Source organism: Maniola hyperantus, chromosome 26 (genome assembly GCF_902806685.2).
Source record: "Maniola hyperantus chromosome 26, iAphHyp1.2, whole genome shotgun sequence".
Taxonomy (NCBI): domain Eukaryota; kingdom Metazoa; phylum Arthropoda; class Insecta; order Lepidoptera; family Nymphalidae; genus Maniola; species Maniola hyperantus.
Window position 1 is genome coordinate 6,376,788 of NC_048561.1, and position 15,489 is coordinate 6,392,276.

General features: G+C 39.7%; 1 protein-coding gene across 1 annotated transcript; it reads right to left on the reverse strand.

The window, feature by feature from the left end:
- Window positions 1-1,105: 1,105 nt before the first annotated feature.
- Window positions 1,106-14,953, reverse strand: kin17 (kin17 DNA and RNA binding protein). The gene is made up of 7 exons (XM_034982026.2): window positions 14,403-14,953; window positions 13,865-14,057; window positions 13,037-13,181; window positions 7,946-8,096; window positions 6,446-6,605; window positions 4,716-4,838; window positions 1,106-1,245 (listed from the first exon to the last, which is right to left on the reverse strand). Exons 1-7 carry the CDS (start codon window positions 14,705-14,707, stop codon window positions 1,171-1,173), a joined length of 1,152 nt encoding a protein of 383 aa, XP_034837917.1. The 5' UTR covers window positions 14,708-14,953; the 3' UTR covers window positions 1,106-1,170.
- Window positions 14,954-15,489: the final 536 nt, after the last annotated feature.

The following is a 15,489-nucleotide window of genomic DNA, read 5'->3' on the forward strand; positions in this document are numbered from 1 at the left end:
TTCTGGGTACACACACCCTGTATATTACTATTATATCGGTGGCCATCACAAATCAAAATTTGAGATAGATAGCTACTGATGGTTATCATACCTAATTCATAATATTTTATCGTAAGACTTCTGTTTTTAGATTATTTATCTTTAAGATTAGTAGGTAAGAGTTTGGAATGTACTAAATAATAAGTTACCTATCTATTTATTAGTTTATCATAATTTTTGACAAGTTAGCCCTTGACTGCAATCTCACCTGGTGGTAAGTGATGACTGATGATGCAGTCTAAGAGGGAAGGGGTATGGCAGTTTTTATTAAACCCATGCCCCTTTGGTTTCTACACGGCATCGCACCGGAACGCTAAAACTTTGGCGGCACGGCTTTGACAGTAGGAGTTACCACAACTAGCCACGGCCGAAGCCTCTCACCAGATCTGTACTAGGGGTGTTACGGTTATTCGCATCCGTCGCATATCCGTTTGCATCGCATATTATAATATTTAATCGGATTTTTTTGCTCTTTGTCTCAAACTGAAGGATTTTCGCTACAAATTGGGGCCGATTCTCTTGTACATAATCTCTAAACTAAACTAAATTAACAGGTCTAAATCTAGTGCTATCCTTTTCTGCAGGCAAAATTATGAAAGGGATAGCAATAGATTTAGACGTATTATTTTAGTTTAGTTTAGAGATTCTGTACAACGAACTAAAAGTCGCTCAGCGCGCTATGGAGCGAGCTATGTTGGGTATCACTCTCAGGGATAAAATCCGGAACGAGGAAATTCGCAGAAGAACAAAAGCGACCGACATAGCTCAAAGGGTTAGCGGGCTGAAATGGCAATGGGCAGGTCATGTCTGTCGTAGAACCGACGGCCGATGGGGCAGACGTGTTCTGGAGTGGAGACTGCGTACCGGTAAGCGCAGTGTGGGACCCCCAGCCCGCTGGACCGATGACCTGAAGAAGGTGGTGGGGAGCGGGTGGATGAGGAAGGCGGAGGACCGTGTTTGGTGGCGCGCTCTTGTAAAGGCCTATGTCCAGCAGTGGACGCAAACAGGCTGATGGATTGGATTGGATTGAAATTGGCCTCATTGTGTGTGAAATAAACAATGACAATTAAAAATCTTAAAAATACTTTATTTCCCTATATTAGTTACATGATTTCAATCAATAGATCTGTGTCACGTGGCGAGTTTGCTGATGTCTTCATACTGCACGTCTTTCAATATTCGGCCCCGAAGCAGACCTTCCGATATCTGTGAAAGAAAAGAAAAACTAATTTATTTTCTACTAGCTTATGCTCGCGACTTCGTCCGCGTGGACTACAAAATTTCAAACCCCTATTTCACCCCCTAAGGAGTTGAATTTTCAAAAATCCTTTCTTAGCGGATGCCTACGTCATAATAGCTATCTGCATGCCAAATTTCAGCCCGATCCGTCCAGTAGTTTGAGCTGTGCGTTGATAGATCAGTCAGTCAGTCAGTCAGTCAGTCAGTCAGTCAGTCAGTCAGTCAGTCAGTCAGTCAGTCACCTTTTCCTTTTATATATATAGATTTTAATTGTATTCCTGACTGGATGATGCCCGCGACTTCGTCTGCGTGGATTTAGGTTTTTAGGCTACTTTTCAGCCTGGAAAATCAAACAGTTCCCACAGGATTTTCAAAAACCTAAATGCATAGACCAAGTCGCGGGCATCAGCTATTTGAAAATACATTGCTGTGGCCCTACCGCGGTTGTTTGACAGCTACAATGTCACGATCGCAATCATCTCTGATTGGTTAATGCTCGCTCACTATTGGCCACAATGCATTGTTGCAACATGAATCGCACAAATTCAGCCAATCAGAACAATTGAGATTGTAATAATAATTGATGCAGGTTTTAGACAATCGCCCTGCAGGTTGATTTCGTAAAATCTGCATCAATCATTATTACAGTTGTGATTGGCTGAATTTGTGTGATTCTTGTTGCAGCAATGCGTTGTAGCCAATAGTGAGCGAGCGTCAACCAAGCAGAGGTGATTGCGATCGTGACATTGTAGCTGTCATTTTTTTTGTTTAATTTATAGACTAGCGCTTGGCTGCAATCAGATCTGGTGGTAAGTGATGATGCAGCCTAAGATGGAGCGCGCTTGCCTAGAAAATGCCTATTCACTCTAGTCTTGAAGGTACCCATATTTGTGCGGGACGATATAGTGCCTAGTGTGTGTATTGATTGACAATTAATAGTTTAACAGTTATTATAGGATTTTATATAGTATAGATAAACAATGTTTAGCAAAGTCTTATGTATAGTATATACTTAAATAGCATGTAAACAGTAGCATAGTTATGATAGGATTTGTTAAGATTTTACTATGTAAATAACTTAGATTTAATAGCCTTTGATAAAGATTTCATAAATAGAAATAGACAGAGAAAGCAATAGTTTAGAGCGAGAGAAATAGCGTAGATAGAGATAGCAACAGTGATAGAGCGAGATAGTTGTAGAAAGGGATAGGAATAATTATAGAGCGAGAGGCGCGGCTCTCACTACGGTATAGCCCGGAGTCGAAAAGACCCCTCTGAGTAGGCCACACCTCTCGAGCTTGCTCTCTCCTGATTGGTCAATGTAAAGATCCTCTGATTGGCCAGCCAATCAGATGGTCTACTTTTTTTATGGGATTTTCGAATAAATACCGGCCCGGTTTTGTATGCCGGCACAGTTCTCCTCCAGACCTAGCGGTAGCAGTACCTAAGGAATAAAGAAAATAGTGCTTCAACAAGTGTTTTCCTGAAGAATTCCAACCAATCCAGCATAGTGAGATGTGCAGAAGCGCACAATATTATAACTAGCTTATGACTTAGACTACACAAATTTCAAACCCCTATTTAACCCACTTAGGTGTTGAATTTTCAAAAATCCTTTCTTAGCGGATGCCTACGTCATAATAGCTATTTGCATGCTAATTTTCAGCCCGATCTGTCAAGTAGTTTGAGCTGTGCATTGATAGTTCAGTCAGTCAGTCACCTTTTCCTTTTATATATTTAGATTGGAGGGGGAAACTGATGTTGGAAGGGTGTTCCAAATCTCAGCGGTTCGAATAAGAAATGAGGAGGCAAATCGCTTCGTACGTATCCGTGGAATTTCGACTACGTACGGGTGCAGACCTTGGCGATGCCTTGCGGTACGATAGTAGAAGGGTGAAGGAGGAACCAGCTCGAAAAGTTCTTCGGCACACACTCCGAAATATATCTTGTAAATTTTTTTACAAAAAAAATAAAAACCGACTTCGTTACACAAACACTAAAAATTGAAAAATAATTTAATTTATTACCGAATATATTATGTATACAAGAGTTAATATAGTTCCATAATAATATTTTTTGGGGTCGGTGCCAATGAGGTGCCATTGTGGAGTCCCATAAAAATATGAAGTCTAGACGATTCGCGCAGCTAAAGCTAATAAATTAAATTATTTTTCAATTTTTAGTGTTTGTGTAACGAAGTCGGTTTTTATTTTTTTTGTAAAAAAAATTTATTTCACAATTTTTAGTGGCTCCATGGAATTATGCTATGACTGGTTAAAAATCTACTGTTTACTAAGCTATTACACTGATCGCGAGCAATTTACTCTTATCCGTTGAGGAGTTCCAGTATCTATCTTCGAAGATGTTCATCAGATCTTCACCAAATTGAAATGGGACCAACTTTGAAGTATACCCTTTCAAAAAAAAAAAGAATTTTCAAAATCGGTCCAGGCGTTTTCGCGTAATCGGGGAACATACATATAAAAAAAAAAAAAAAAAAAAAAGATTCCGACGAATTGAGAACCTCCTCCTTTTTTTGAAGTCGGTTAAAAATACCGATAGACAGGCAACTTTGCGGCGATGTTCCAAACTTTGAAGTTTAATACCGCAAATATCTCGACTGCTATATATATCGGGCGGTTCGACTTCTGGACGATCCCAAACTAACCGGCTCGCCGGCGGCACCACGGAGGAGCAGCAGCGGAGATCACAGCTGTGCTAGTGACGTCTAGCCCCCAAGGGGGGAGAGTGAGCATAAGGGACAAGGAAGAGACAAAAATAATTTGTAGGGAGTCAAGAACGCGCCCCGGGAAAAATGCCAAGAGCAAGTACCGAACGGGCGCCCTCCCGCGATTCGGCCCATATAACCGAGAGGTTGGTGGGGCCATGGGAGGTGGAGGGTTGACCCCGGTTTAACCGGCTCGCTAGAAAGCCTGGAGCACCAAAGACGTTAGCTCTCTATGCGTGTTCTATCGCCTTTATAATGGGGAGTGCTCGGAAGAGCTTTTTGACCTCATTCCACCTTGATTTTTCTACAACCGCACCGCGCGCCACCGTAAGGAATTTCACCCTCACCAGTGTGTCTGGTGCACTTCGACCGTCCGCTGCGCCAGATCCTTCTTTCCACGTACGTGCAAACTGTGGAACCAACTCCCATCGGCGGTGTTCCCACTAGATTACACCATGGGGTCATTCAAGGGGCGGAACAACAAATTCCTAAAAGGCCGGCAACACATCGGCGCGGCGGTTCCTCTGGTGCTGCAAATGTTCATGGGCGGCAGAAATCACTTAACATCAGGTGGCCCGGCTGCTCGTTTGCTCGCTATCTCTATAAAAAAAACCGTTTTGTTTTACCGCAATCGAGCAGCAGATTATGAAAACGTCACAATATGGCGGCCAGTCTTTCCTGTTCTTAGTTTGAAGGCATATTTTCTTACCTCTACTTGGCAACAGAATCGCTCAGTGTTGATGTCCCTCAAAACGCCCACTTTCCCGCGATATGCCCCGTTCACGAAGCGCACCGACCGCCCGGGGGACGGGATCACAGTCTCCACGTGGTTCTGTAACAACAGACGATGGTAAGTGGTCACCAGATACTATTTAAATCAGTAACTATTAATAGTTATTTATGCAACTGTTGTATAAAGAGGGGCATTAAAACACGTAAGTCGGTTTATCATACGAGGCGAATGCCAGCAGTATAGCGCTGTCTCTTTTTCACAGGAGTGTTATAATGAAATTCAGTACAACATTATAACACTCGTTTGGATGCTTTAATGGTTATTAAGATATTGGGTGTTTTAATGTTGGCAATAAGCTAACTGTTTCAGAATCTTTTATAGAGGATTTGAAGCATGGGTGTAGATAAAAGCGTTTATTTCTATTTTTCATGTACCAAAATTGTAATTACAAAGTAATAAATAATAAATTAAGTGGTTAGGAGCTGTGATAGCCTAGTGGTTAGGACGTCCGCCTCCTAATCAGAGGTCGGGGGTTCGATCCCGGGCACGCACCTCTAACTTTTCAGAGTTATGTGCGTTTTAATTAATTAAATATCAAGCTTTAACGTAGTGTATTTCTGTCTGATAGCTTTAATTTGATACAGACTTAGCTTACAACCCGGGAAAGGACATAGGCTACTTTTTATCCCGGAAAATCAAAGAGTTCCCACGGGATTCTTAAAGGACCATCCGTTCAACCGATTTATATGAAACTAGATGATGCCCACGACTTCGTCCGCGTGGACTTAGGTTTTTAAAAATCCCGAGGGAACTTTTCAATTTTCCGGGATAAAAAGTAGCATATGTCCTCCCCCGGGATGTAAGCTAACTCTGTACCAAATTTCATCAAAATCGGTTAAACTGTTGGGCCGTGAAAAGCTAGCAGATAGACAGACAGACACACTTTCGCATTTATAATATTAGTATGGATTCGGTACAGAGGTAGCTTGCATGCCAGAAATTTACATAGGCAACTTTTTATTCCGGAAAAAAATTAGAGTTCCCACAGGATTTTTGAAGTCCCTATAACCACACGGACGAAGTCGCGGGCATCCTCTATAGTCTGATTTTTAATTCCGTGGAATTCTGACGTTTCTTAATGTTACCAGAGATAAAACAGTTCCCACAAAGAAGAAAACTTTAAATATTGTACATAGTTAAATTTAAGTTCATAAATCAATTGCCGCATGTATGTAAGATCATCAATTGAGAACAAATCAACCGATTTGGCCGATTTTTTGTTATTTTCGTTAAGCACAAGGTTTTTGTGAAAGAATTTCTTAAAAAAATCATGAATCATAATCTAAGTGTGTACTTTTAGGCACATTTTCTTTTTTTTTTTAGAAATGTTCAACATAATATAAGTCACGATTACATCCTCAAATCAACCGATCCCATTGCTGCCAGTTTCCACTTTTCACTGTTAAAGATTGCACCCTATTTTAGTGCGAAGTTATGCCTTAGGGCTTTTTATATTGATAGGGATTTAATGTAATTTGGGGTAAAATCGAACTTCAGGTGGTGGTCACACTGTTTCCCATACAAATAACTCCACTGATGTATAAAAATGACAACGTCAGAATTCCACCGAATTAAAAATCTATAGGTGTTTGGTAAATCAATATATTTGAATCAAAAATCTATTCTGTCACAGAGGTCAAACTTACCTGGTCGAGTTTTAATTTGACATTTTCGTCTGTCAACTTGACATGAGCCGCATATTTGTCGACAACTCGCTCGACCACCGCTTTCCGCTTGTAGAACTTGTCTCCGAGGGATTTCGTCACTATTTTGACTACTATGCCTTCGGTGAGCCAGTAGTCTTTTCTGAAAGAAAAAGTTTTTTTTTAATAAAAATGGCGAGCAAACGAGCAGGCGGGTCACCTGATGTTAAGTGATTACCGCCGCCCATGAACATTTGCAATACCAGAGGAACCAACAATGCGTTGCCAGCTTCTCGGGAATTTTTGGTCCGCCCCTTGAATAATCTCATATTGTAATCTCAAAAGTAAGTCTTAACAAATCAAAATCAAATTAATTATTCAAACTGGGTTCAATTGTGGGATGGCGACGGCGCAAGACCGTGGCGTCTGGAAGTCCCTACAAGAGACCTATGTCCAGCAGTGGACGTCTATTGGTTAATGATGATGATGATGATGAAATTTCTGGTCAGGTCTGGTGTTTTTTTATTTGTGAACCAGGTGCGTTGCATATGACCTTTAATCTTTTAAAGGTCATATGCAACGCACCGTGGTTCACAAAAAACTCCGAAGTGCACGAATATACAGAAATCCCTACGGTAAAGGAGGAAATAGACAGGTCACTTGAGGCCTACAAACAAAGACTTGAGCGTCATAAAAACAGCTTGGCAGTCCAACTTCTGGATGCCAGTAACAGCACGTTCCGCCTTAAGAGGACAAGTTTGGCCAGCATAATATAGCATAATAATTCATATTGAAGAAGGGATGTCACATCGCTGGATGTGCAAAGCCTAAACTGTGAACATTTACGAACCTCCAATCTGTTTATAGTCCAGGGACTGATCGCAGATAGAAGAAAAAAAAAGGTCTGGTGGGAGGCTTCTGCCGTGGATAGTTACCAACCTACCTATTTGGTACCTATAGAATAGAAGTACATTTATTAGTTGATCCGACACATGATAAACACAAACACAAATATTTACAAAAAAAACATTCCTTAAAATCTAATAGGTACCTATTATCTAAAATGTGTCGTGCCAACGAAAAGGCCCGAACTCAGCTGAATGTTGTGGTTACACGATGTAACCACAACGCTGGTTTTCTGTTCGAGCCCAAACGAGGGAAGTCCTGGTTAGTAGCATCATTATTTATTTGTACTTAAAATAAAATAAAATAATAAAAATAGGTCAAAATTGTGTTCTTTATTTTTATGTTACTGCTATTATAGATTAATCTAGGGGTTAATTTAGGGGTGATGTTGTTGTTTGGACTGCCACAAACTAGCTTACCGACTTTTAGCATTCCAGTATGATGCCGTTTAGAAACTAAAAGGAATACGGGTTTAATAAAAACCGCCATACTCCTTCCAGGTTAGCCCGCTTCCATCATCACTTACCACCAGGTGAGATTGCAGTCACGGGCTAACTTGTATCTGAATAAAAATATAGAGTTGGGTTAAACACATACCTATTAGCCTTCTCTTTCTCTCGTTCCTGCGTTGCCATAATGTCATCTAGGGCAGTCTTTTTACTCTTTTCTTCGGATTTCTGTTTCTTCACCATAGGTTCTTCTTTTGGTTTCATTTTGAATGCTGATATTGATGTGGTGGGTTTTAATTCTGGAAAAAAACAGGTTTTGATTAATCCATTCTATCCTAATCTAAATATATAAAAGGAAAAGGTGACTGACTGACTGACTGACTGATCTATCAACGCACAGCTCAAACTACTGGACGGAACGGGCTGAAATTTGGCATGCAGATAGCTATTATGACGTAGGCATCCGTTAAGGAAGGATTTTTGAAAATTCAACCCCTAAGGGGGTGAAATAGGGGTTTGAAATTTGTGTAGTCCATGCGGACGAAGTCGCGAGCATAAGCTAGTCCATACTAATATTATAAATTCGAAAGTGTGTCTGTCTGTCTGTCTGCTAGCTTTTCACGGCCCGACAGTAGAACCGATTTTGAATAAATTTGTTACAGAGTGTCATGTATAAAAACCTACCTACATCATTTGTTTACCTTTTTATAATAAAAAGATAATACAAGTGGGTAAGATGAAAAATGATATTGTTGTACTGTCATGCTACTTAGCTCAATAAACACGTTCTCTGCTTAAATATCGTATTATTTAACATAATAGTGGCGACGAGGCGCAAATTCGATTAAAATGGATCATAAAGCAGTGAAATTTGGTGAATTTAACCCTAAAATAGATATATGGGACAATTACATCGATCGATTGAAGTTTTGTTTTGAGGCTAACGGCATCATGTTGGATGGCGCAAAACGAGCCAATTTCTTTACTGTGTGTGGAGCAGAAGTTTTTGAAACATTTTTAGCTTTGATTACACCAAGAAAAGCCAGTGATGTGACATTTGTGGAAATTGAAGCTATTTTGACAAAACATTACAGCCCAAAACCAAATGAAATTTCAATGTCATACAAATTCTATACACGGAATCAGAATACAAATGAAAATGCATCCGAATATATTGCACAGTTACGAAAAATTAGCTCTAAATGTAATTTTATGGAATTAGAACGGATGTTACGCGACCGACTAGTGTGTGGCATGAAGGATCGTCGTCTACAGTACGAACTTTTAAAAAAAGATAACCTGCGTTATCAAGACGTCGTTGATGCCATGCTAGCAGCCGAAACGGCGGGAAAAGACTGCCACATGATTCAGTCATCTACAAGTACAGACAGCAGCTGCACAAGCTCAAACGGTGCAGCAGCCACTACAAATCAAGGTTCCTCAGTGGAAGCCATGGATATTAATGCAGTACAGACTAAGACAAACATACGACTATGTTACCGGTGTGGGGACCGTCATGGTGGGGAATGTAGATTTGTTAACGCCACTTGCCGATTCTGCAAGAAAATCGGCCACATTGAGAAGATCTGTTTATTAAAGAAGAAGTCTAAGAAGAGCATTAACTTCACCGATGATGAAATAGCTACACACTTGAATGGCCTTTACAGTATTCAATGTGATACTAAAGTAGCACCATTTGTGGTTGAAGTTTTATTGGAAGGCATACCTGTAATACTTCAGGTGGACACAGGCGCAAGTTTCTCAATAGTCAATGAACGCACTTGGAAGAAGATTAAATGCCAAAACCTACACATCATTCTCCAACCAGTGTCACTTACTCTACGCACATGGACAGAAACACCTGTCATGTTACTCGGCCAAACTAAGTTACAAGTTCAATACAAAGACATCAAATGTACCTTAAATATAATTGTAGCAAAAGGGGGTGGTCCCAATCTTCTGGGACGGGACTGGTTGACCCCGTTGAATATTGCACTAAATATTAATTTTATGTCGAATAGTGATCTTATGAACATTGACAAGACAATTTCTAAATACAGTGACATCTTCAGAGATGGACTTGGCACATTTACTGGAGATCCTATTACTATACATCTAAAACCTGACGCTACACCTAGATTTTTAAAAGCACGTCCGGTACCTTACGCTATCAAAGCTAAAGTTGAAAAGGAAATTGACCGCCTGGTGGCAGAAGGTGTACTACGGCCATTGTCCTTTTCAGAGTGGGCGACACCGGTCGTACCAATAATAAAGAAGTCAGGTGATGTCCGTTTGTGTGGAGACTATCGCAGTACTGTCAACCAAGCTACAGAGTCAGACACTTACCCTATGCCGACAGCAAATGAGGTATTTGCTACAGTTGCAGGTGCTAAGTTTTTTACAACATTAGACCTTGATAGAGCATACACGCAAGTAAAAGTTAGTGACAGCACATCAAAAATATTAACTTTAAACACATGCAAAGGTCTTTATTCAGTTCATCGGTTACCTTTTGGAGTCAAAGCTTGTCCTGGAATATTCCAAAGATTAATGACAGCATTGCTAGCAGGAATACACGGAGTCGCAGTTTTAATTGATGACATCATTGTGAGTGGCCCGACAATGCTTCTTATGCAACAACGACTCGAAGCGGTTCTAAACCGTATACAGAAGGCAGGATTTCATCTTAACAAGACCAAATGTAAATTTGCTCAGGAGAAAGTTGAATTTTTAGGTTTTGTGATCAATGGAGAAGGTATACACCCCGCTCCGAGCAAAGTGGAAGCCGTCTTGAAAACACCTGAACCTAAAAGTGTACAAGAGTTACAGGCGTTTTTAGGATTATACAATTTCTATGAAAGGTTTATACCTCACAAAGCAACTTTACTGGAGCCGTTGCACAGACTCCTTGATAAATCACAAAAATGGCGGTGGACTGAACGTGAACAAGAAGCTTTCAGTAAAGCCAAACAAATGCTTACATTTAATACTACATTAGTTCATTATGATTTGAATAAACCACTAATACTCACATGTGATAGTTCAGAATATGGTGTCGGGGCAGTGTTATCACATGTGATGGAAGACGGACAGGAACGTCCGATCGCAATGAGCTCTAGGACGTTAAATACACATGAAAGACGATACTCACAATTGGACAAAGAAGCTACCGCAATTATGTTCGGCATTAAAAAGTTCCACAACTATTTGGCTGGGAGGTCTTTTACGGTGATAACCGACCACAAACCTCTGCTTGGAATTTTTGATCCAAAAAGACCTATGCCATCTATTTTATCGCCCCGTTTGACAAGAATCTCTATAGCATTAACGGCACACGATTACAATATTGCTTATCGACCAGGAACTCAAATCGCCAATGCAGACGGTTTAAGTCGATGGCCTCTACCGGTGCCTGAGTTAGAAGAAGAACCTTTATATGAAATACTTCTAATGGCAGAAAAACTAGAAGATTTTCCTTATTCTGCTGTTGAGATAGCATCCGAAACTAAAAAAGACCAAACACTCTCACGAGTTGTTCACTTTCTACAATGTGGATGGCCAAACAAGGTTACAGATAGAAATTTACGAACCTATTGGCTACATAGAACAGAATTGTCTTTACAAGATGGCTGTGTATTACTAGGATGTCGTGTTGTTATACCACAGCCTCTTCGACAAAACATCCTACACATGCTGCACACTACACATAACGGCATTGTCCACACAAAGGCACTGGCCCGGAGTTATGTGTGGTGGCCACAGTTGAATGAAGACATAGATGAATTGGTCAGCAATTGTGCTAGGTGCTTAGAAAATAGACATATGCCTCCAAAATCTTCACACGAGTGGGTCATCCCTTCAAGGCCATGGTCTAGAATTCATATAGACTTTGCAGGACCATTTATGAATAAGAATTTTTTCATAGTCGTCGATGCCTTCTCTAGATGGCCAGAAGTGTTAATGGTAAACAACACAAATTCCACAACAGTGATTCACCATTTAAGGAATTTATTTGCTACTCATGGCATATGTGAAACCCTGGTATCTGACAATGCCACTTCTTTTGTGTCCAGTGAAATGAAATCGTTTTTAGAATCCAACAAAATAAAACATGTGACATCCGCACCATACCATCCGGCCACTAATGGTTTGGCAGAACGTATGGTACAGACAGTGAAGGAAAAATTACGGAAGATGGAGGGACCATGGGAAATAAAAATTCCGAACATGTTGTTAGGCCTACGCGTTACTCCATGCTGCACAACAAAGAAAAGTCCTGCCGAACTGTTGATGAATAGACGCCTTCGCACGCTAATGGATACCCTACACCCTGATAATATACAACACAGAAGAATAGAAAACCAAATCATGAATAACGCCCAACAAAAAACCAGAGAAACTAATGTGTCACAAAAGGTCATGTACAGAAACTACTCAAGCGGACCGAGATGGTTACCAGGGCAGGTTGTGGAGAAAAGCGGCCCGTCTAGCTACAGGATACAAACCGGAGATGGTGCAGTGTTAAGACGACATATGGACCAAATAATCAAAATAAAAAACAGAGAGGAAACTCATGACAGAAATGACAAAGAAAAAGAGGATGGGTTAGAAGGAGAGATAGAAAATGACCCTGCTATAGAAATACCAAGCTCTGAGACAGGCGAAGGAGAAATAGAAAATGACCCTGATCCTATAATTGAAATACCCAGCTCAGAGAGATGGGAAGAGATATTAGGAATACCTAAATCAGCAGAAATAGACATACCGGGGGGGAAAATTAGAACAAAACGAAATCTTCATAATAAAGTTCCATATTCTAGGCCCAGTGGTTCTAATGAGAATATTGATTGTGTTGATTTGAATGATTGATTTGTAAATTGTTTGTTTGTGTACTTAGTTATCAATTTAAGATGTTAAACTTTAATTATTGTGTATTACTTACTTAGAGGGAAGGTATGTCATGTATAAAAACCTACCTACATCATTTGTTTACCTTTTTATAATAAAAAGATAATACAAGTGGGTAAGATGAAAAATGATATTGTTGTACTGTCATGCTACTTAGCTCAATAAACACGTTCTCTGCTTAAATATCGTATTATTTAACATAATACAGAGTTAGCTTACATCCCGGGGAAGGACATGGGAAGAGTTCTCATGGGATTTTTAAAACCCTAAATTCACGCAAACGAAGTTGCGGCATCATCTAGTAAATAATAAAAAATACACAAGGTAGTACCTTCAGTCTTTCTTTTCAAGTTGAGATTGAGTGTTAGTCTCTCTTGACTGCTCTCTCTCTTCAACTCTGTGTATGTCGGCTCTTGCTTTGTTGACTCTTTCTTCCCTTTCTCCACTTGACGCTGGACAAACTCTAGCATCCTCTCCTGTAAACAAATATTTGTTATTAGATGATAGCAGAGACTTCGTATGTGTGGCTTTTTCATTTTATTTTATTCAGATATAAGTTAGCCCTTGACTGCAATCTCACCTGGTGGTTAGTGATGATGCAGTCTAAGATAGAAGCGGGCTAACCTGGAAGGGACATTTTTTTTTTTAAAAATTTTTTTGGGCAGTTTTTATTTAAATAAATAAATAAATAAAAATCTTTTTTATTCAAATAAACTTTTACAAAATAATTTACTCACTCACTCACTCACTCACCCAGAAGATGCAGGTTCGATTCCTGCCGGTTACGCAATTTTTGATATGTATTTAAAATTATTGAGTAATTTCCTTGATTTGTAGGTAAAACACTAAAAATTTATAACAAACTTTTACAAGTACTTTCGAATAGTCAAATGTATCTACCACCCTCTCTCTATTGAACTCATACCACTTTGGTTTCTACACGGTCATACTGGAACGCTAAATCGCTCGGCGGCACGGCTTTGCCAGTAGGGTGGTAACTAGCTACGGCCGAAGCTTCCCACCAGACTAGACCAGAAATTTAGAATTTGTAAAATTCCCAACCCCTGCCAGGAATCGAACCCGGGACCTCCCACTAATAAGACCACAGTGCTTACCACTGCACCAGGGAGGTCGTCAGATTGATGATAAAGCTTCTTACCTGGTCATCTTTGTCCAGCTTCTCCTTCCTAGCTTTAGCCTCCTGTGCAGCGATGGTGGCGGGGTCCCTGTCTATGTACGCCACATACCAGCCCTTCTCTGTCTCGTCCACCACACACTTGCCTTCCTTTCCAAGCCACTTTACAAACTCTGTGAGGGTCTCCCACTGGGTTGCGTTCATGTGGAGGTGGTCTCTGAAATACATAGAATATTGAATATTACATACTGAAAATTGAAAACAAATATTGAATATTACATACTGAAAACTCAATGTGTACAAAAATCTATAATAATAATAAAATTATTATAAACTAGCTGATGCCCGCGACTTCTTTCGCGTGGAATTAAAAATCCCGTGGGAACTCTTTGATTTTCAGGAATAAAAAGTAGCCTATGTCACTCTCCAGGTCTTTATCTATACCCATGCAATAAATCACGTCAATCCGTTGCACCGTTGCGGCGTGATTGAAGGACAAACCAACAAACAAACACACTTGCACATTTATAATAAGGGTACCGATACCAGGAAAATCAGTTACCTGTTAGAAATATAGTCTTGATAAACTTTGTTGGCATTAACCCTCTTAGTTCCGAACTGACGACTTAATAACTCCACATAACCGTCAGCAAACTCCTTGGAAAACTCGTCAATATACTTCGAAGCATTATCAGCAAACAATAGAAGCTGCCTCTGGTGGGATTCCGACATGGTGTGGCATTTAAACCCATTCTCATCCCGACACTGTTTCTGACACATTTGGCAGTACCAGCGCAGTTTTTGAAGGCCTTTAGCCTTTATTTTGTTTGCTATGTACTTTGGAGTACCCTTTTCAGCTTTACCCATCTTGGTTTAGAGTTTGATCAATATAACATTTAAAAAATATTGATTGTTTGGCTTGAATAAAATTGAGTTTAGAAAGTCAGGTGAAGCACCGATATAGGTTAAACGGATTGAATTATCTGGTTACACTTTAAAATTAGAAGAAAAACTTGGGATTTACTTTCAAATCCTTTTTATTTATTCAGTTATTCAGCTATTCTGTATTATTATAAATTCTGTACAAATTGCGAAATTGTTTGACATTTCAACTTGAATGTCAGCTTGACAGTTCCGTTCTAACAGGTCATAGGTCATAGAGAATTTTTGTTTTTAGGCCTTAGATTCCATACTTTTAGATATGAATTGCCGCTTACCGATTGGCGATTTTAGGACAATGTTTTTACAATATTTTTATATACAAAAACATGCGTTGGCGACGCGATGATAACGCTAGCCCAAGCTAGCTCGAGCGTAGTAAGGAAACATGTTCTCGGTTCTCTTATGCCTGTGAGAAACCGTTAGGGTGGTTCCTATAATTTGTAAAAATATGATAGGAGCTCTTTTGACAAATTAACTGGTTATGGGATTTTTTTCTAAATAATATATTTTTCATTTTAACTGGCAGATGTCATTCACTTATGAACAATGCAAAGAATTTCTAAGTACTACTTCGTAGGAACAATGAGAACAAAATAAGTGGCGAGAAATGCAAAATTATTGAAGTCTGAATAATTTTATTTATATGTAGGCGTGTCAGTGTTATAATAGGTTTTACTGTCATAGATTCCGTGAAAAGAAACGTTGCA

Excerpts from the sequence above, each read along its gene's own strand:
- kin17 (XM_034982026.2), bottom strand. The coding sequence starts at position 14,707 with ATGGGTAAAGCTGAAAAGGGTACTCCAAAGTACATAGCAAACAAAATA. Across the intron at positions 8,097-13,036 it reads CTTGAAAAGAAAGACTGAAG|AATTAAAACCCACCACATCA; the intron begins GTACTACCTTGT and ends GTTTTTTTCCAG. Across the intron at positions 1,246-4,715 it reads GATTCTGTTGCCAAGTAGAG|ATATCGGAAGGTCTGCTTCG; the intron begins GTAAGAAAATAT and ends TTTCTTTCACAG.